Raw genomic sequence first — 21,486 nt, forward strand, 5'->3', positions numbered from 1 at the left:
TGTTTCCACTTCAATACCTATTCAGTCATCCCCCAATTTTTTTCCTCTTAGAGCGTTGTGAACACTTTTTCCAATATGATCGATAGAACTATTTAGTTGTGTTTTCTTGTTACAAACCACTACCCATCATACCCCATTTCTGGAAATTCTGTGGCACTGACCTTGCCTTTATTGAACTTAATTTTACTGCATAAATATACTTCATTCTTTGGCGTTAGTGGAAAGGCCAGGTATTTACCTCAAGAACGAAATGATCAGCGTACATCCAGACTGGAACAAAATTATAAGATTTTTCTGCCTAACCAGAAGAAAATGAACCAGAAGAAAGGTAAGTCAGTCAGTCGTGCTGAGGTTTGTATTTAATTAGAATGGCCTAACAATGGTAGAATTTTTATTGCAAATAGCAACAAGTCAGAACAGAAAACTTAATATGTAAAACAGCTCTCTTCTCTCAAACAGCTGCGGTAAATGCAGAGACAGTCTTGATTCCTGTGAGGAGAGCTGCTGCCAGCTGAAGGTGTGCAAGGCTGGAGCTGTCTGGCAATCCCCGCTGTTCCCTGGACCAGTCAGACGGTACCATGGCCACGTTTCCTATACCGTGTGTCCTTTTTCGTGTATCTGGCATATAATGACTGAGGTGAAATTGTGTTTCCCAATGCCATCATCTAATGTAGCATAATTTTGGAATTGATTAGGAAAAACCCACAGAACAAATGCTCAGTTTTGGCCTATTTAAGAAGGCATATCAAAAGGCACCATTGCTGTGTAAGCAGAGAAATGCAACCCTAGAAAAATCAGCTTTTTGGAGCTTAAGCACTTAAGAAAAAGCTGAGGCCTCACACATGTAGATTTCATGAACAGCAGTACAGTTCTTACTAGTACATTAAATGAGTTCCTGTTTGCAGGTTTCCTCATTTGCAGACACCAGCTGGAAGCAGGTGGAGTAACTGTACTTTTTGAAAGTCAGAAGAACTCTGCATGTACAGCAGAGTCAACAGCCACTCCGCAGCACTTCACAGGCTGAATTGGCATGGCAGCCCTAGAAGAAATCAGCCGAACTGCTTAGGCATGGTGTACCCTCAATAAAAATGCTGCAGCCTTCCTTTAAAAGCATCCCTAGTCACACAAAAAACCTGAATGCCACCAAAACTTTATAACCAGCCTTAATTAAAAACCTTTAGAGGAAGCAGGAGGAAAAGATTTGTTAAATAGTTAAGCAGCATTGCCTTTGTGCTCGCAGTTTTCAAGTGCCAATATGAAGAAAGCCAAAGCAACCAAACAGTAATCTCCCAAATGACATCCTCTTAGTTACACAAAATCCATTTTTTTCAAGCAGAAGTAAAAAAAAATCAAGCAAACTATTTGCTCTAGGTGATACAAGTGCATTCCCCCCAGTGCCATCGGGCAAAATAAGCTACCTTTTACAAGTATTTGCCTATATTTTGATGCTATAATCAAGCAGAGGAAGAGAGGCAAATATTGTATAATATGGGAAAGTTGTTCTGAAGTATTAGATTGTGTTTGAAGGTGTTTGAAAGCATTTAAGCATTAACATATTGTTTTTCTAGTGTAGCTTTACACTATAGGTCTTACTGATCGCATGTAATGCTCTCCTTACAGATAACTGCAATTACAGCCTTACCTGTGTGAGGCTCCTGTCCATGTCCGAGGTCCTCATAAAATTTGAGACAAAACTGTTGGTACCACTCATTTAAAAGAATACTGTTATCTGCTACTTAGCTTCCATTCTAATACTACTACCTTCTTCCTTCCTCAGCATTTAATAATTAAAAAACCCCTAACAACAAACAAAAAACCAAAACCCGTTACACAAGAACTAGATACTGTGCATGTCATCAAAACCACCATCAAAAAGCACCAACCTTCCATGCTGGATATAAGGCACATTTACAGCTGCATATTCAAAACATTAAAGAAAAACTAGGTTTTAAAAAAAAAAAAAAAAAGAGAAAAAAGCACCAACTGTCATTCATGGAGTTTGAATTCCATAAATGCCACTCACCCTAGTACACCAGCCCTGTCAGAAATAGCTGCTCATTACAAATAATTGAGCCAGCATTAGAACTGGAGCAGCCAGTCGTCTGTGCAAAGGAGTCAGCCAAGAGCTAGATCTGAGAGCCTGCGTTTTGGTGACATGACATGTTAAAAGACAGGCACCCCGGAACTTGGCTAGACTTCTGAACTGTCACCGCTGCTGTGTTGTACTGCCACTGGAGTGGCTGACGGGAGTTTTGCTTTTCCCAGCAGAGGGCTGCTGCCTCTGCTTCAAGAAAAAAAGAGTTAGAACCACCGTGCAGACCAGAAGCAGCAGTCCTGTCAAGCCTCCAGTAATGGGTACAATACCGTTGCCAGAGTCCCCGCTTGCAATTTCCAGTACTGGCCTGTGATGCGGCGTGCCTGCTGCGACCACATCTTTGTGGATGATGACAGCTTTGTCAGAACGGTCAAGTGCAATATGCTGGATATTCGTGCCCCTGTTTTTTTCTGCTCCAATTTCTTGCATGAAGACTGGGGAGTCAGGGTTGGCTCTTCTGCTGCATTTAAAGGCTGCGGCGCTAACTCTTCCTTGAGCAGAGGACAACACATGGTGATAGTCCAGACTTCTTTCGCCATTGTGCCTCTGTGCATTTTCTTTCGATTGAACTGTGTAAATCGTATGGATGTACCATTCTCGGCCAGCTGCCACCTTAAAAAAAACCAAACCACAAACGCACCAGAACAGCCCCCTCATGCACTATAAACTGAAAAACACCAAGCATCAGATTCATCCAGACAGATGTCCCCAGTTTGCTGCCAAATATGGCTAATTAAAGTCAATGGCAGAAATAGGCTCTTGGAGATAGGATTAATCTTTCCTTAATGCAGCCTGCTGAAGTAGGTCAGATAAACAATGTTCTAAGAGAGCCTATTTCTTTCTAGAGTTAATGCATAAAAGCTACTGCATTTACCTGACAAACACTAGTCTTAATTTAGGCAAGAAGAACCCCACTTTAGGAGACCAAAAAAAGACTTGAGGAATTTGAATTAATCTGACTTAAAGCAGGATGCACAGTTGTCTTTTTTCTCTTTTTTTTATTTTCGTATCATATACAAACCTTTTTTTTTTTTTTTTTTTAGTTGCAAGAAAATCAAGTCTAATTTCTTAGTTTTCTTCTGCATAAAAAGGCCTCTGTGGTAAGCTAAACCAGCGACTTCTGCTCCCAGCCCCAGGTGTATGTGTCTGCAGTAACAGCAGGGCTGCAGAAGGGTAGCTCAGTGTTACAGAGCAACGCTCTCATTGTTTCCGTACTGTTAGGGAGAGCGAACAAAGCAAAGCTGTTGCTGAAGCCTGTCACTGCCAACATAGTCGCCATGATTACCTGCATGCTCTGTTCTCCACCCGTCACCTTTTCCATGTGAAAGAATTTCTGTGATACACTTATCAGACAACTTACCTGGAAGAGTGGAGCAGATGACAGGCTGAAACCATCCGAACCAGGCTGTTTGACTAGAGGAAAAGCATCTGCATGATCAGCTGCTAGTGTAGCATGAAACTCCAGGTTTCCAAAGGCTCTTGCTTGTGTCTCAGGTTGAGCTTTATCCTAAAGGAAGTAAGTTTGGTATTTCCAGATTCACATGGAAATCAGCAATCTAAAAATACATGCTACCATAACTCATTGTTTACATACCAAGATCTTGAATCTGTACAGGAGGGAGGGTGAGTCAGCCAGACATCCGTATTCCTGAGTGTCTGGGCTGTCTGGGCTGTACTTGGGCACGTACCCGTCGGCACCAGTGCAGAGGAACACCTTCTCGATGCTGCAGCTGAAGGAGTCACCGAGATTCTGAACTGGATCCACCATCACTCGGCCATAGATTTCAGATCCTGGTAAAGCAGATAAACGCATTTTACATTATAACAGTCAATTTAAAATTATTAAATCAAGTTGTTACCAAACCATTGTTATTAAAAATTCTCAGGACAGGAATTATCTAGCTTTAAATGTATTTCCCTTTGCACGAGAAGACAGTAGGTTCCATGACTGTTACTACTAATTTAGTATGGACTTTAGTCTTTATTTTCGGTTATGATTTGTACTGACGTTCAGTTCCTGCAGTGCAGCTCTCTCTTTTTTTTTTAAGCAAGCTTTTCCCTTCTTTTCACTAGAGGGCAACCCATATTCACATATAAGAAACTCCCCAACCTGATAGCATTATCTCAAGCAAAAGAAAGTTCTTAACAAGGACATTTGGGATTTAGACTGATAACTCAAATAAGGGATGGATTAGAAACAAAATTATTTCTGGTCCAGTACCGCCATTACCAGGAGTCTCTTTGGAACCTGGTAACAGCTCCAGTCAGTGAGTGAATACAATGGTGTGAGAGCACCTGCCCTGTGCCAGGTGCAGTTACTGTGCATCCAGTCTGCAATTGAGAACAGCTGCATGACCAAGTCAAGGAGCCTCAGGTGTACAAGTATTCAATTCCTGCATTTCTGACTAGAATAACCTAAGAACTGAAATTACTTAGCCTCCTCAAAATGGGGCAAAATGTTAGTGTGGGCGGCTTCAAAGCAAAACAAGCGGAGTGAGGGGAATATGTGATTATGCAGTAACTGAGCAAGAGTTTCCAGAACTGCAGTTGCAGATATACACACTTAAATTCTGCACCTACCTTTGGAAGGCTTTTCCTCTCAGAGCCCATAAACGGAACCAAAGCATGTTTCAATTACACTAAATTACATCATATTTTAGTGCCTCTGTATTTTACTTTTCTGCAGTGGAAGTATGTAGACCACATAAGGGTTATAAAACTAGTAAAATACATATTCAGCTCTTGTTAGAAGCGGTCCTGTTCTAGCTTTCCCCATATGCTGAATGTACAATTGACATTTTACCTTTGGTAAAGGCTACGTCAGCTCCTTCTCCAAATCCCATTGATCCATCAGATATCCAAAGCTCCTTTTTGGACAGCAGAAACATTTGAGTATTTAGACTGAGCTCTGCTGCCACTGGGTCACTGACCTGTAGGGAAAAGTGATATGAAATGATAAAAAAATGCCTTGGTTGTAGCTTTACAATGATCGTTGGTACACCACTGCCACAGCAGTGATGCGTGGATCAAACCTTTCAGCAGTACACAGCCTTTATAAGAATCCCTCCTATACACGTACTTACATAAACCTCTCCTTGTGCTTTTCTGTCACAACCCATTAAAATACACAAACGTAGTGCGTTGTTTGAACGTTGGTAAGTAAACTAGCAAAAGGTACCTGAGGAAAGAGATACAGGACAGCAATGTATCTTTCCAGTGACACTTGCAAAAGTTACTGGGAGAACAGGGCTGTGGGCAAGAGGCCAATAAAACTAGATCAGGACCAGAACCTAGCTCGACACCCGCTCATTTCCCCTACTCTAAACAACACGTGTATTCAACAAGCACAGGATGGGAACCCTTGTCTGCCCCTCCTGGGCCCTGGCTACACTGTATGTGTTACACTAGAAGCTGCCTGCAATTCACCTAGAAAAGTACCGTGGGCCGTGCCTGAAGGCCAGCCCAGGATTGCCCTGCAAGTAAGTCCAGTCCTGTAGTGCAAGGAGAAGTTGCTCCCAGGCATCCCCTTTCTGCCTTCCCCACTGCAAACACCTCGTGGCTGCAGAAGCCCAAGAGAGCCCAGCATGTATCGACGGAGGAAGCTGGCACCAGGCTGATGATCTGTGCCTGCCCTGTGCATCTGACACTCCAGAGTGCTGGGAGACAGGTGTAATGCCCGGGAGAGACAGTGGGGAACAGGAGGGGAACAGCTCTCCAACACAGAAATAAGGTAAAGAGCTAAACTGTCTTACACCAGTGTTTAATCTTGTTAACCACAATAAGCCCAGCATCTAGGGGCAACAGTCCTAAGGTATATATATGTGTGATTATATGGACAGAGGTACAAAATTAACTTCATATGCAAATGCTACTACAACTGGTTATTTTCTTCCTCATCATTTTCCTTTTCCTGTGTAACTCATGTTCTGAGTTGCAGCATGAAGTCTATTGCTGAAGCAGTATCTTTAAAGTAACATTTCAGCTCAACACCGATTGATTTAGCAAACACGACTGAGACATGCATGTAAGTGATACAGGTGTCTGCACACTTGCCAGAAATGCCACACAACTGGGTAACGAAGCAGAAAGTTAAAGAACATCTCCAATGGTCAAAAGGGCTGAACGGCTCTGACTGGCACTGACAAGGCCTTTGAGGTATCCAGTACTTATAAGGTCATTTTTCATGTATTGACTGAAGGATGCAATGTCACATTTAGAGGTTTTAAAGTTTGAAATGTTCACTAGAAGTTAAGTCTCAGATCCTTGGTCTCCAAATGCTAAGTCATTCCTCAAGCTCACTGCAACAAAAAATCTGGCCCTTGTGACAGTCCACAATAGTAAGTTACTGCTACTTAGCACACTGCCTTTTTTCTTTTTTTTTTTTTTTTCCCTTTAATAGGTACAGGAAAATTGTCACAAAGCCACACTAACTCCAAATGAAGTGTTTCGCACTGCTTGAGAAAACTGAAACAATTCTAGTGCATTGAATCTCAGTTTTACAAAGCAGCCTCAGTTAACTCTGAAAATAATCTCACTTAGAACTGAGGAATAGGCTGGACTAAGAGGTAAATAAATAATAAATGGAAAACCAAGATTCTAATTACTGGAAAAAAATTAGTTTAGTTTGATTTTATCTCACCTGAAAAGATGAGATCTAGAGCAACCTACAAGCCCTGTAAAACTCCTGAAGCCATCTGAAATAACTCTGTGATGTTCTCTTGGCACCTGGTACTGGATAGCCTATGCCAGAACATCTCTTGCTGGTTACAAAACACCTTCTTTTGAGCTTAAATTGGCTTTTAGCTGGTCTTGGCCATGAGGCTTTATGGAAAAACATGCAAGTCCCATGTAAAAGGGTGTACCTGTTGGAACCTGATGTCCATATCAAACGCAATTGGGTCCCGTGGGTTGCAGGTGACAGGGAGGGCATATTGCTGGCCGGGTGCAGCAGTGCAGGGGATGAATTTCACAGTGTAAGTACCTGAGTAATCTCGTACCTGTGAGAAGATTAGAGAAATGAGCGTTTCTCCACAGCCTATGAACAATCACTTTTTCAGCTCACATTGCCCCCGAGGTGAAGCTGAATTCCCAGCAGCATCCTAAACACTTTTGCAAACATGGACGTTGCTGTTTATGACTGTGGTGCTTTACCTCATGCACGAAGCATGGGCACCAGCACTGTCGGCACTCCTCAGCAGCACAGGCACGGCGCTGACACATGCTGTCTCTCCTCTACTTCTCTGTCAAAGGTTAATACAGTACACCTGCTATCAGGCCTCTGAAGAGCTGACCTTCCCATGGTGGTGGGAATCAAACATGCCCGTGTCCAGACCTAACCTACTAAATCTCTCTGACTAGAAGTTGATTTTGCTCATACTTCTAGTGAATGCAAATGGCTCCTTTCCTGCCAGCTCAGCAAGAGCTGAGTAACTGGGCTGTGTCCCTCTCACAGAAGCAAGACGCTCCTAAGCAAGCCTCTTCTGCCATATTTGAAGTGCAGACTTTGTCACCACAGTAGCTCCCACTGGCTCCTGAGCTCCACAAGAACTAAGCAGCTTTGTCACACGCCTAAAAATCCAGCTTCTCATAATGGCAGCAGCAACTCCTGGCTCCCAGTTTCCCAGCAATGCTGGAAGAAGGTAACATTAAGGCAGATTCTTCAAGAGATGCCACAGCTCCAGCACTGACCTGCGCAACAATGGTACCAGCTAGTGCTAGCGGGAGCACTGGTTCAGGCCTCTGGACTCAAGCTCCAGGGATTGCTGGCTGTCCGTTATGTAATGAAAATACATGACTGCATCCAAATGAGCTGACGCTTACTGATCTTACAGTGCTGACGACCGCACAGGAAGTATGTTAAAAACTGACATTTCCTTTGCTTCCTTAAATTCAAGTCTGAATGCAGACTCACAGCAAAGTCAGAGATAAAACTCCACTGCTGCACAGGCTGGTGGAATGTTGGCTCGCTTCGTAACAGACTGAGTGTAAACGTGAGGCCAGGGTGGTCAGCAGACATCACCATTGATGCCAGAGATGTTCCTGAAAGAATAGAAGGTGAATTATAATTTTCCATAACTAACAATGCCTGGTACAGTATAAAATTAGCACACAAAAGCAAAGCAGCAAGAGAACAGAAAGAAATTAACTTACACCCCAGAAAAGGAAATGCCTCAGTTACTTATTCCCCTTCTACACCGAGACAGACCCTTTTCTGGGGTGTCCTTCTCCTCTGCCACGTAGACAGCACTACAGGTACTCTGGCTAGCACAGATGGACAGGCTGGCTATGCACCTGGGTGGGACATCACCAGCTGGCCCCGGAAACGAATCTCTGTTCGGAAGTTCACCACTAGTCGCCCTTCGTCATTGATCCGCATACTTGTGGGATAGAGGGAGCCTAGGGAGGAAAATGCCAATGATTTTACCCACCGACATTGCCCAAGCGCGTTTTTAAAGGAAGGCTCTTCATGTATTTGTTTGCATCTGGAGATCTGCTTCCTCACAGATACTAAACCCTGTCACATTTATTGTTCTGAGAGAGACCTCCAAACCCACCAACTGCAGAAGAAATGTACACACACATACCTGCTAATGATTCGATCCATTAAGGCAGGTTTTGTTTCTCCCTTTTGCTTACGTAAGACTAAGACTCACCTGAAGTCTATCCACATATGATGATAAAACAGAGTACAGGCAGGAGAAAGGGTCTGGGACTTTTTGTCACACAGACACCAAGGCTGCTCACTCCCGTAAGGTCCCTTTTGCAGGCACTTCTCCAGCACAGGGATATGTAAGTGCTTCCATTGCCCTGTAACTGTGCACCAATTCAGCACTGGAGTCTTATCTCTCCATAAGAACATCTGCTTCAGGGTTGGTCCGTGCATTAATTCATCTCATTTTTTATAGATTAAAACCAGCATGCAATTGAGGGAAGGTTCAAAACATCTAGTTTAATAACATACAGCACTAAACACCAAACCTAATTGTCCTTTGGGTGGGTGTTTTAACCGAGGGAGTCAGCATGCTGTTACTGCTTTTGAGATTCTCAGCACTAAAAAGCATCAAGTTACCAACCACATCTCCCATCATCAGAACAGGATGGAGTTTAGAAATGATGTCGTCTGAAACAGCTCACCTTGGAGCTCTGATTCAGGACGGCTGCCTATCCCATCTTTCCACAGGATAGCTGTGTCGTACACGAAGGTGAGTCTCAGTTCAGACTGCAGATCAAAATGTTGCCAGCCACCAACAGCAGGAGGGGAGTGGAAGACGTAGGAGACAGAGAGAGGAACCCGCAGAGTCACATACGACTGCACCAGATTTAAGACCTGAAAAATATTACGGTACCAGGTTACTGTATGCAACCTGAAAAAAATTTACTTTGCCAACCTTGCATTCTCATGAATTGCACTCTTTAAACCGGAGCAAAACCATCTGCACAGGAACATTTTTTTATCTGTTACTGGCATCACTATTATTTCAGGTGCTGCAAACACCTCAATTCATAATGTCCCCAAATTTTTGCCAATTTAACATTACAGGGTTCATACCGCTTCAAAAAAAAAGGACCATCTAAGATTTTGTTTTACTTTGGAATAAAAATAACGAAAACAAACCTTCAAAACAAACTCCACAGAAACTGAAGGAGGTCTAAATGGAAGTTTCAGATCAGAACCACAGATTCCTTAGGCATTCAGAAAAAAACCCACCAATTTAGAAATAAGTTCTGTAAGTAACACCTCCCTTTAAAACAGATTGAACTCTATAGATTATGGCACCCTGAAACACTGCAATTTACAATTCTGAGTTATGGAAGTCTCTCTCTACCAAGCAAGCAACCAGAATGGGTGGCTAAGCAAATAATTAGTAAATAAATCTTCTTTGGCCACTGAGCACCTATGGAATGGGAAAGCATCAAGCTGCTGAACCAAGGCTGATTCAAGGCAGAGCCAGCACACAGGGTCTACAGCCCCCTGGAATGTCCTCTAATTGAAGTGAAATTGCTGTAGGGCACTTGTGTGTTGGGTTATTTTCCAAGGAAACACAATGTGCTGTTGGACACTGCACAGGGGAGCCACCATGCCTGCTCTGTGACTGATGTTGATGTAATATGTATCAAAGACCTGGAACAAAAGCCTGTTTTACTCAGGCAAATTATATGGAAAAATCATATTTTGGGTAAACTTTTGTTTGTTCCTTATCAACCAAGCTTCTCTTTAGAAAAACTCACCTACTTGACAGCTCTGTCTGAAGCCTGAACACTGTCAGCCTACATTAGAGCTTCTAATTAGAAGTGTGGTTTGGGTTTGGTTGGGTTTTGTTTGGTAAAAGCATTTTTTTTTGTAGCCTTAGAAAATACTTCCAGGGTCAATAACATACCACATGCATATGGTTTATTTCTACAAGGCAATGGAGTTGTAGCCACTGCCTAACTTGCTAACGATGGAAAGCCTCAAGGGAGCTACTTTTCAGCCACTAAGCACGAACTCAACTGCCTAACACCTTGATGGATTTCAGACCAGATTACATGCCCAAAAGTTTCCCTTCCTTCCCCAGCTTGTGATCTTAACAAAAAATACTTCCTCTCTGCACAAGCCTTGTCTTCTCTTGAGGACAGGCCACTGCCACTACAACAGGACCGTCACTAATACCCTGGTAACACAAAACCTTTTCAATTCTTCCCACATAGTTCAATCCTACTCAGGGGGTTTGCACTGTGGCTGGAAGAGATGGAGGTAAAGGGCTCTGCGTTGCAGAGATGTAGCAGAAGGAATGAACTGCACAAACCAGCGCTGAAGCAGCACAGCATGACCCACTTGCATAGTCACTAAGCTGACTACAATGAAAACATTTTAGTCTAAAGAGACAGAGAAGACTCACCCCCTAGCACCCAATATTTTGGCCCTGTGAATCCCAAAATGCAGTGGAGTCAGGCTCCTGCTTTAATTTGGGCAGAATAGGACTTTAAAGTAACTTCCAAGTAACTGTTCTAGTCACTGACTGAGCAAGAAGATGCATTTTCCTCAAATGAATTTCTGGGAAAAAGCAAGAGATTAGATGTACACATCCAGGTATGGATCACAGTTAAGAAACCTGAGGGATGTGGGCTAAACCCAGAATTAGGATGTCTCCCTGCCTTCTGAGGCAGAGCGTAAGTTCTCAGCAGAATCACGCATGCAGTGCTGCAATATCTGAATTTCCTCAAGGGTTTCATGCCCCTACACTTTTCCAGCACCTCTATTTTAACTGTCTGAAGTATGCAGGTCTTTAGACAATATCAGATTCAGTACACCTACAATACACCCTCAGCATCAGTAGCTGTGTTGTTTAAACTAAAACCACATGGAAATAGAGGCGTATCCGAGATATGCGTATCGAGACAAGCAAAGGACCCAAGACTGGGGAAGTCATATTCTGCTCTAGTGATTAGACAAATTAGGTATAAGAAATCATTATCACCCATACACCCACCAATCACGTACATATGACCTACGATGGAAGCAAAGTCACGAAATACCAGACCTGATGAGATAATTACAAGATGTTTTTGCTTTTCACTAGCAACAGTCCCGTACTGGTATGAAAAAGAACTAACTAACATACAAGCACTAATGCCCTAAACCAAAACACTCCATAGCAGACCCCCATCAGCTGCAAACACTTTTCCAAGAAAGGCTACCTAATTCCCATCATGAAAAACTTACCTTCCTCTCTGTTTACTGTATAAATTGCACTTAGCAGCTCCAGACCTGCATTGCCATTGACGTTCACAGCTCGAGCTGCACACTGAAGCCTGGAGCCTGCTTGGAAGTATATAGAGTCCAGGGAGATGGATTTGGTGCTGGTAAAAAAGGTGTTGGAGTCCACTTCCCTCATCGGGCTGGTGACACCATCACTCCCACTTGGAGCACTGACAAGCCAGCGGTACATGGTCAGAGTGTCATTGATGTTTTCTGTGGTGCAGATGGATCCGGTTTTGTAGTAGTCTGAATACTTGGGATTGCATGCCTGTGGGTTGGCATTTAGACAAAATAAAGGAGGTTATCTATTCTTACACCTGCTCCAGGCAAGCAAACTATTAAGCATTATTCTAGCAGTATTGTGCTTATTACTAACGCTGCATCAGCAAAGTAAGACCTTCATGCAGGCACACTGCATGATTCCTATTAATTGAGGGGATATGAATGAATGCCATGGGGCTTTTAAAATTGAAAACAAGAACAAACAAACATAAAACCAAACCTCAGACAGTTGTGAGTTGCTGTTATGATTCACGTGTCACCTCTAATCCCACAAACCTGGAAACTGCTAGTACTAACTCAAAAACCCGAACTATTATTTGACAACATAGTAAGTTCTCCCAAATTTAGACATGCTAGCTTGAAAAATCCCAGTCTGCAACCACTCTTAATAAATTAGAAACTGTTAGAAACATGAAATAAGTGGCCTGAATTCATACATCCCTGGCGAAGAGCTGCCAAATTACAACTGCACCATTCCCAGCAGTCTGTTGCTGCTTCCTCACAATGGAATCAAGCAGGAATGAAGATGCATGTGTGCCTTTTGCAACTGCAACATTCATCTTCCCTCCGCCCCACCCCCCCCCCCCCAAAAAAAAAAAAAAATCACCCTTGATCAACAGTTTAAAACACCTGACTTCACACAGAAGCAGCAGGCACACAAGTCCATGTCCCTCTGCCAGCTCTGTCTGGGAGAGCAGCCTCCTGCAGATGGGACAGATGGCTGATCCCAAAGGCTGTTCAGTCAACTTTGGTAAAATCTGCTGCTCAGCTGCTCATGGCACAGCTCTGCTCACAAAGCCAGAATGCAAACTGCTTCTGGAAAGCTCCGTATGGCCCAGCAGCCACTGCCCTTGTTTGGGCAGCACTTTGCTCCTCTGCGCCTTCCTGCATGCTCAGTTTGGGTTTAGAAATCTCTGGGTTTCTGGCCTTACTTCTATGTGTCCAAATCATCCCCTGGAACTGGTTAATTAGTTTGACAGCACAGCCAGTACAAGAGACCTATTTAACTCAGCAAGAAACACTCACTGCAGAAACAGCTGTCACAGGTTAGGGGCATTAGTAACCCTCTCTTGGAACCTCTCCTCCTGAGTTAAGACAGCAGAAAGACAACAGCCTGCTGCTTTTAGTTGTCACTTTCCAGAATTGAATACTTTTTCAATTTTCTTACATGCTCCGGAGCATGGAATGAGTAAGCTGGACAAAAGCTTGCTGAAGCAAGCCTTACCGTTACACAGACAACAGGATAGCCAGTTGGAGGGTGTGGATTCTCTTTGCTTTTAGCAGTATTGTCATACATCAGAAGTGAGACAACCTGAGGCACAGCTGGAAATGTCACATCTGCAACGCTGTCCATTTCTTCAATGTACACAATGGCTTTACTCATCTGAGTTGAGAGAAAGAAAACTTTATATATACTGCTGAAAATGAGGAATGGAGGGAGAAGGAGAAGTAGTGCCTGCAACTTAATTTCTGCCACCAAACTCATTCTGGTTTTACCCAGGGTTCTCTGATAAAATGGTGACTTGTATTAAGGAAGATTTACTTCTATGGGTTTTACAGGTTTTCCACTTAAAACCTGTTCACCAGCAACTAGCTGAACATGAAGGAAGAATTAATTCCCCAAACACTATAAAAAGGGAAATTAAAATATTCCAATTTTTCCTTAAACACCAAAGAAGTTAGTCTTGGCAAACAGTCCAACACACACCCAGTTGCTCACTCACTCCCCAATATTCAGCATGGCAGGAGGAGAAAATAGGATGAGAAAGCTCATGGGTCCAGCTAAAAACAGGGAGATGGTTTACCAATTACTCCAATGGACAAAACACACTCAACTCAGGGAAAATTAATTTAATTTTTTGCCAAATAAAGTAGATTTGGGTAGCAAGAAACAAAAGACAAACATTAAATCACCACGTTTCCTTTTGATTTTCCCATGCTCAACTTCACTCCTGACTCATCTACCTCCCCCAAAACCTTGCCACAAACATAAAATACAAACCCAAACCTTCAAACGCTCCTAAATTAATTCCAGAGACCATGTACTAGCTTCAGCCTACACAACAATCTGATCTCACTTGACAGCCAGTTCAGGCTTTTACCAACTTAAGTATGAAGACTGTGCGTTAACTTTGGAGCTTCTGTTTTTAAAATAGGGGCCAACAAATTTATCAAGGTATAATATACATGATGTAATGGATCCCAGGGCCATAGTTTCTCTGCATGTAGTGATTTACTGTATATAGTATTGAAGTAAGAAGCTGCTAGTGTTTAAGTCAAATCAGATGTTAAATACAGCCCAGAATGGCAGGCGGTGCTTTTCAGAACTGTAGCAGCTCTAACACTTGCTGCGCTCTCCTCTGCCTTACCAAAATATAGAAGAAATGGGAAAGGAACCTATGCCCATCTGTCCCCACTCATGCCTGCCTCCCTGCCCACAGACCTCCTACCACAGGAACGGGCGAGAAGGCCTCACTGAGCTGTACGTGAGCCCATGAAGTCATGCAGAGCACCCGTCAGAGCATCACAGCATGGCTGCAGCTGCTACATCTGTCCACACATGTTTTAGAGAGGGACTGACGCAGTCTCTCCATTATACTGGGTTGGGTAGCAGCCGGAGACACAATTAACACAAATAAAAACTGTCAGTCACAGCTGCTTGCTTTCTTTTTCTATATTTTTAAATGTTTTGATACTTTTCACCATCTATAATAGGAAAAGTCAGAACAGGTTTCTACAAGCCAGTCAGTGCACTATACTTTCCTAAGAGGTACACCAATAACTTGGGAAGAACAAGAGAGCTCTCCACTGCCAAACTCTCTGTGAAGCAGGTAGTGGGTCACACATAAAAGCTGTAATTCGAGACTTCTAAACTTTGTTCAAAGTGTGTGGATTTACAGCTAATTTATACCAGGATTTAGACAGGTATGCACCAAACTGACCACAGGAGCGTGTCACCAACAGGCTGTCATGCATGCTGTGAGTACGTGGGTTTTTAATGTTTATGCAAACAAAAAAAAAAATCATTGCAAATGGCAAATTTTGTTGTCAGCAGTGGTTACCTGTGTCTCTGCTACCATGTTCTCATCAGCTTTCAGGTGGACAGTAAATGCTTCTCTCACTTCTCGTATGCCATCATACAGAAACTCCATTTCAACAAAATGCTCAGTTTCTCCTTCTTTGAATTCAAGATCTGATTAAAAAAAAAACCCAACAAATTAATGCAAAATCAAGACCCAAACATTGTTTTCTTTTTCAGTTGTGATCAAGTAACATACTCTGTTGCAATAACGTCGTTCTGCCCTAAGTAAAATGGAGTAGTGGACTGAGGTGTTAGTATCTGTTCCTCAGCACAATGATGAAGTAAAAGTAACCCACTTTTGCTGGACAGAAAAAATGAATACAAGTTGATATTGATAACTTGATGGAAGACTTAAAATAACATCAAAACATAACACCCTGACACAATTTTGTGCCTGGCCAACTAGTTTTCTTCCAAATAATTGCTGGACAAGTTTCTGAATTAGTGTGGACCAGGGACGCAGTTTGCACGCAGAGGTCCTGCTTTCAGTGACAAAGAAAGTTCAGCAGAATGTGTCTGCATGCCAAGGAATGGTCCCAAATACATTATTATACCAGTACTGATACTGCCTCAGGCTCCATTTGCAGTGCATATTTAAGCAGCATCCAAAACACCTGCACTTTGAGCTGAAAAGTCAACATTCTTGGCGCTAGGTCTTTAGGAGACATGTTCATCTATATGAAATCCCAAGACAAGAATGGTCTATTAGAAACAGGCATCTGTGGTCCTTCCTCCAGAAATCAACTGGCGATTGTTATTTCTTGCTAAAAGCCAGGAGGAAGTGGTACCCATTTTTCTGACACCAGCCCAGTCAATAGCAAGAATACTCAAGAAATGAGAGACCTTGTTTGTTTGTTTATTTTAATTGTATTCAAGGTCATACCTCCCCCCCTGCAGAAGACACTGTAGAAAAGTTACTCCCCAAGGGAGCCTGCGTAAGCACCAGGCTTATACATTGTTCCTGTGAGGGTGACACTCCATCCGAACCATGTCACTACCATGAAAACAAATTGAAACGCAATAGGTCACAGGAAGAGAAGATGGGTCTGTAAGCCTGAGGTTTGAACTCTTTCCTGGGAGACAGGGGACCTGGGTGCCAGCTCCTAGGGGTGGGGTTTTCTGTGAAAAGCATCCCACCACTGGCAGCTCCTTACTGTAAGTGCTTAAGCAGATCTCTCTTCCATACCACTGGATGATGAACGCAGAATAAATCTAGATAATTGCCTTAAAATAGCAGAACCAGGAATCTGAGTATATTCCTGTATCATCTTAAGCTGTCTATCATAAGAATATCCCAGCCCTCTTGCCACCTCAGGGGACCTGAGGGCAAAGCTCAAGAACCAAATTCTTCTCAAACACATGATGGGTAGGTAACAACCTCAGCTATGTGTGAACTCTGATTCTTACGAAGAAATCCTGAGTTTGCACTCCAGGTTAGGAAATTCAAAGTAGCCCAGACCAAACAGGATCTCGCATCCAGTTCAGTCCCTTACAGGTCCCACAGTTAGCTTGGAGATAGGCAATACTCAAATCTCCTATTCCAAAACACACAAAATAAAGCAGGAACTCTTAGTCTAAAGCACGGTATTTGCCATTTGGATATCAAAGCAAGAATTCAGCTTCCTGCCCAGTATTCATTTGCGGGAAGGCACTTTCCAAACTAATCTTTCCCATCCCCACACCCAGTGAAGCCCTTACCTTCTGACATTGGATTGTAGTCTTCTCCTGAGGTGACTGAGCCATCCTTTGTGTGCACTCTGACAACAGATACTTTGGAGCTATCACCGAGGCGTAGAACATGGATTCTTACTAGTGCAATTTCTCCAGGTTCCTCAGGCTCCTGAATGCTGTATTTTATTTCAGAGAATGTAATAACTGGTTCTAGATGAGAAAAGAACCTCAACGTTAAAAAAAATAAATAATAATTTTCTAATATCAACTAGACCAAGTGCAAATAACTTCTCTGAGAGTGGGTAATCCAAAAGGAATGAGAATGTCATAACTAACAAACCTGAAAATTCAAAGTGATTGTCTGGTTATGAATATATTTGATTTATTGATTGCTACATGGAATGATCAAAGTGAAATACTTTGGAAACTGGAATTCAGATAGAATTTTGTAGCTATTATTAAAAGAAGAATACCTGATCCCCTGGTATTTGCTTTAGTAGAGTCTGAATGGAATATTTAGGCATAAAACATGTTTAGCTTTTGAAGAAAGCAGTGACTTTTCTGAGTTATTTATTCTAATGCATTGGGAAAGGTATGGGATAAATCTGATTTTCTTAAATGACTCTACGACTTACAAGGAGTCCATTTCACAGCACTATCAATTATGTTATGTTTTTTTTGTTTGTTGTGGGCTTTTTCTTTTGTTTTTACATGTCATTTGACATCTTCAGATGCATAACCTGTACAATCTGTACATAAAAGTCCCTATTACGTTCCTGAAGGTTTTGTGAATTTGACCCAAGGCATCTATGGTTCTTTCAACTTAGTCAAATTTATGATACTCTTATCAAAGCAACACATATACAGCAATAAATGGAATGGAAATAAACAAGTGAATTTCTCAATTTCTCTCCCCATTATCTCACAAAAGGCAGAGCCAGTGATGCATTCAGAATAGAATAAAAAGGTGCAAATTCAAAACATAAAAATAAAATACTTGACAGGATTTTTAAAAACTTGGTTGGGTACTTTGGAAACTGTTGGCCCAAACACTGAATGGAATTAGTCCCATTTTCCCATTTGCAGCTACATATGTAATCAACAATTAACATAAAACTCACTGTCATCTTCATCTTGAATCTTGATCATTGTCTCTTTCTGATCCCCAATGGAAGCACCAAAAGTAGAATTATTTTTTGGTGTTCCAAGCACCAATCTGAATTCCTCCTGCTCCTCATAAATTACATCATCCTCCAGAGTTACCACACAGGGCTTCTCAGTTTCTCCTGCAGAAAGGTATCAAGCAAAAACAAGACCTTATCATCATCGGAACACAAAAGACCAGGATAAAAATGAAACAAAACCCACATCCCAAACTTTTTCAGGCTTGCCATAGAAAAGTCTCAAGGACATGGAAGCAGAGACTAGCGTGGACTGGCACACTTCATTTTTTTTGTTGTTGTATTTGAGTCAATCTCTGCTAAGGAAAAATCCCATGACACTCCCATTGTGATGGGAACTAAGCAGCATCTTGTGCAGCATTCAGCAGGGTGTTGTATGGGGAAGAATCTGCTGCTCCAATTGGCTTCTGCTGAAGGCACTGTATCAGTATTATTCCTGCATATTCTCATGAAAAAGTGCTAGGCTCAAAAGTATAGCAGAGGATGTTCAATATTCTTTATTAATAATTCTTTATTGTTTAAATTTGGCCATAAAAACCTTTGAAAGTGTGGCTGTCACAGTTATAAAACTATTTGTAAATAGTCCTGTGCTGCCTTCTTCATCCACAGAAGCTCAACTAGCATAGCAACTCCCAGCATGTCCCTGAGGTCTAGCTCTTATTTTATTATCAGATTACTCATTAGACAAAAGTAACACATTATTTTCAAACTCCAATGGGAAAATTACCTGGGAGAAACACCACTACAGAATCATCTGTATTTGGCCTCTCCTTGTAGTCCATCGTAACCTGGGCAGAACCCTGACGAGTATAGCAACGCACTGTGGATTTATGGTTAACGTCACCACTTCGATAAATGAGGGCCACCAGCTCTTCATCTTTTTCATTTACCATGTACATTGGTTCTTTGAACTGGACTTTAGGTACTGACAACAGAACATGTAACGCAAGTTGAAAAGGACCCTCATACACGGGCAGAAAATATTAACCACATTCAATTTAAAAACAAAACAGAACAAAAAAGTAGCCTTTTTCTTTAATTTAGCATTTTATTTGCTAACCTTTTACAATGAACTGAAGAAGGTTCAGATTTACACGTGCTTTTTAAACATAGATTTTGAATGTATATGAATTCAAACACTTTCCTGGTCTACAGCAACTAATTGCAAACTTAGTACTAATTCTGTCACCAGTCTTCTTACAGTAGCTAGGACTTTGTGGGTTTTTTTAAAAAACAGCATTTAAGCGATCTCTGAGCTGTGGAATTATTTTCTATAAAGCAGTCTTTTACCTTTAATGCAGAGAGGAAGTAGGTGCATGATACCACAAGGGCAGAAAGCGGTGACAACCACAATTCCTCCTCCACTGAAGTCAGTATCATCCTTCTTGCTGACTTCAATGAGTATTTCACAGTGAAACTGTAACTGCACTTCAGAGTTCTATTTGAGAATGAGCTTTCTAAAACAATATAGCTTCTTTAAGTCTTTGAAGTGCCACAAATCTGCAGAAACCTGAGGCTGCTGAGAGTCAGCTTGGTTTATTTACCAAGTGCTGGAGAACCTCTAAATGGCGCTGTGTTGGCTGCTGTTTACTTTTTTAGAAGTTTTACACCTACCTTGGTTTTTCCCCCGCTTAAAGCTGCTCTAGAATACAGTACAATTACAGCTTCATGCAATAGCATGAGCATCAATACTTGCATAATAACTTGAAAAAACTTCGCTCTCTATGATTTTTGGTGTTCAGATAATTACTAGGGGAAAGAAAGTTTAATTCCTTTGGCTTATCTACCTTCAAAATGAATATTTTGTAGCCTTAATGCACCAGGCATAAACAAATGCACTTTTAGCTCATGGCACAGTCCCACTATTACGTTTAGTTGTCCAAAACAGTATCTTCAAGTACATCTTGAGAAGGAAGACACGCCAAAGAAGCTGCACTATAGCCCTATGTTCCAACTCCAGGTGTAGCACACAGCTGTTAATCTTTATAGTGTAGCTGGGGTAAACGATACATCACAGCACTTACACACACAGCTATTTATGCTACTGCCAAGAGAGCTCTTCCACCTTCTAAGTGCACTTAAAACACTAAAAGGAAAAACCTTTGAAAAAACTCTCCCCCACCCCCTTTACACTTACAGTCAGTGACGGTGTCATTGATAAAGACAGTAGTTCTTCTAGGGTCTCCCAGCACTGCATTTGTTGGCATGCATAGAACTAGTACAAACTTCTCCAGACCTTCCAGAATAGGCTGGCCCAAATCATCAAGGATGATCACTCGTAACACTTGCATGTTGACTCCAGGTGTAAAATCCAGGTTACGGCTGATGCCCACGTAATCAACTCCAGGTGTTTGGGAAACAACAAGACTTGTATGGTCAGTTGCTACTATGTGTACATTTGTGAGGTGTGTTTGCAGCAGTTTCTACTGCTGTCCTGGAGAAAATTTAATTTAGATTTTTCTCACGTGCAAATAAATTTGGGAACAGTGAACATATAGTGCAACACACACAAATACATATCCATATCATCATTTTGCTCTTTATGCCATCAGCAAAATTAAAACTTGTTTAAGAACCCTTAAACTGCAGAGTAACAGGCTACAGCCTCAACAACATCCAACAGACCTGATGTCCACAGCAATAAAATCCTTTTGCTCAACTCTGGACTGCATACATGAGATTTTACTTAGCTATTTACCTTTAAAGGAGCAGATGTGTGTCTAAGATTAGTTCCAGCTGTACCTTAAGAAAAAGCATCTTGCGCTACTAGGCTAGCTCACTGAACTTGCAAATAGTGCTGTTACCATGATCTCATCAATGGAAAGGAGCAGGCAGCTTGAATGCAGGTGAAAACACCTACAATGGCTTTTTTTGTTTGTGGAGGAGACTTTTAAATCTAAACTGAAAGATGTATAATGACTTCTTCCTTTGCTTATGTCCCATTGTTTCACTGAGATTCTGTCTCCATCATTTTGCACTCTTTTTAACTGGTGTTCCTCCCTATCCCCGCTTAAATGTTCTACTTGTTGCTTGTAATGACAGCAATTCTTTCCCTTCTTAGTCACAGTATGTTGAAATTTACCTAAAAGTAACTGTGCCTTTTTCTGTTCCACATCATTTTGTAGCCTCTGGCTTCTCTGCGTAAAAGCTGACCTCCCTGGTGGGCTCTGTGCATTATGAATAGCCACAATTCTTGCACAGGTTTTGTTCTTTCCTTAATCAAATATTGTGTGCATAAGCATTTCACATGCAACCATCTTAATATTTTAGTGTGTGCAAAAATCTATAAATACTTGAAATCAGGAAAAGATTTAGTGAAAATCGTATTTTGTCAAAAAATCATAACTAGGCTTTAAAAGAAACGATTTTTAAAAAAACCTATAAATACAAAATTAGAAATGCAACATTTTAGTTTGCTACTTTGTACACAACACAG

General features: G+C 41.7%; 1 protein-coding gene across 1 annotated transcript in view; it reads right to left on the reverse strand.

Moving 5' to 3' along the window:
* Positions 1-128: 128 nt before the first annotated feature.
* Positions 129-21,486, reverse strand: part of FREM3 (FRAS1 related extracellular matrix 3) — a 69,015-nt gene continuing 47,657 nt past the window's right edge. Inside the window, 15 exon segments of the mRNA XM_080403794.1 lie at positions 129-2,707; positions 3,456-3,602; positions 3,690-3,886; positions 4,899-5,025; positions 6,958-7,092; positions 8,007-8,134; positions 8,387-8,491; positions 9,230-9,465; positions 11,774-12,102; positions 13,342-13,500; positions 15,179-15,309; positions 16,897-17,079; positions 17,991-18,155; positions 18,778-18,975; positions 20,188-20,397. Coding sequence (XP_080259920.1) covers positions 2,207-2,707; positions 3,456-3,602; positions 3,690-3,886; positions 4,899-5,025; positions 6,958-7,092; positions 8,007-8,134; positions 8,387-8,491; positions 9,230-9,465; positions 11,774-12,102; positions 13,342-13,500; positions 15,179-15,309; positions 16,897-17,079; positions 17,991-18,155; positions 18,778-18,975; positions 20,188-20,397 — 2,951 coding nt within the window. The 3' untranslated portion in view covers positions 129-2,206.

Source organism: Falco punctatus, assembly GCF_963210335.1.
Source record: "Falco punctatus genome assembly, chromosome: 1".
Lineage (NCBI taxonomy): Eukaryota > Metazoa > Chordata > Aves > Falconiformes > Falconidae > Falco > Falco punctatus.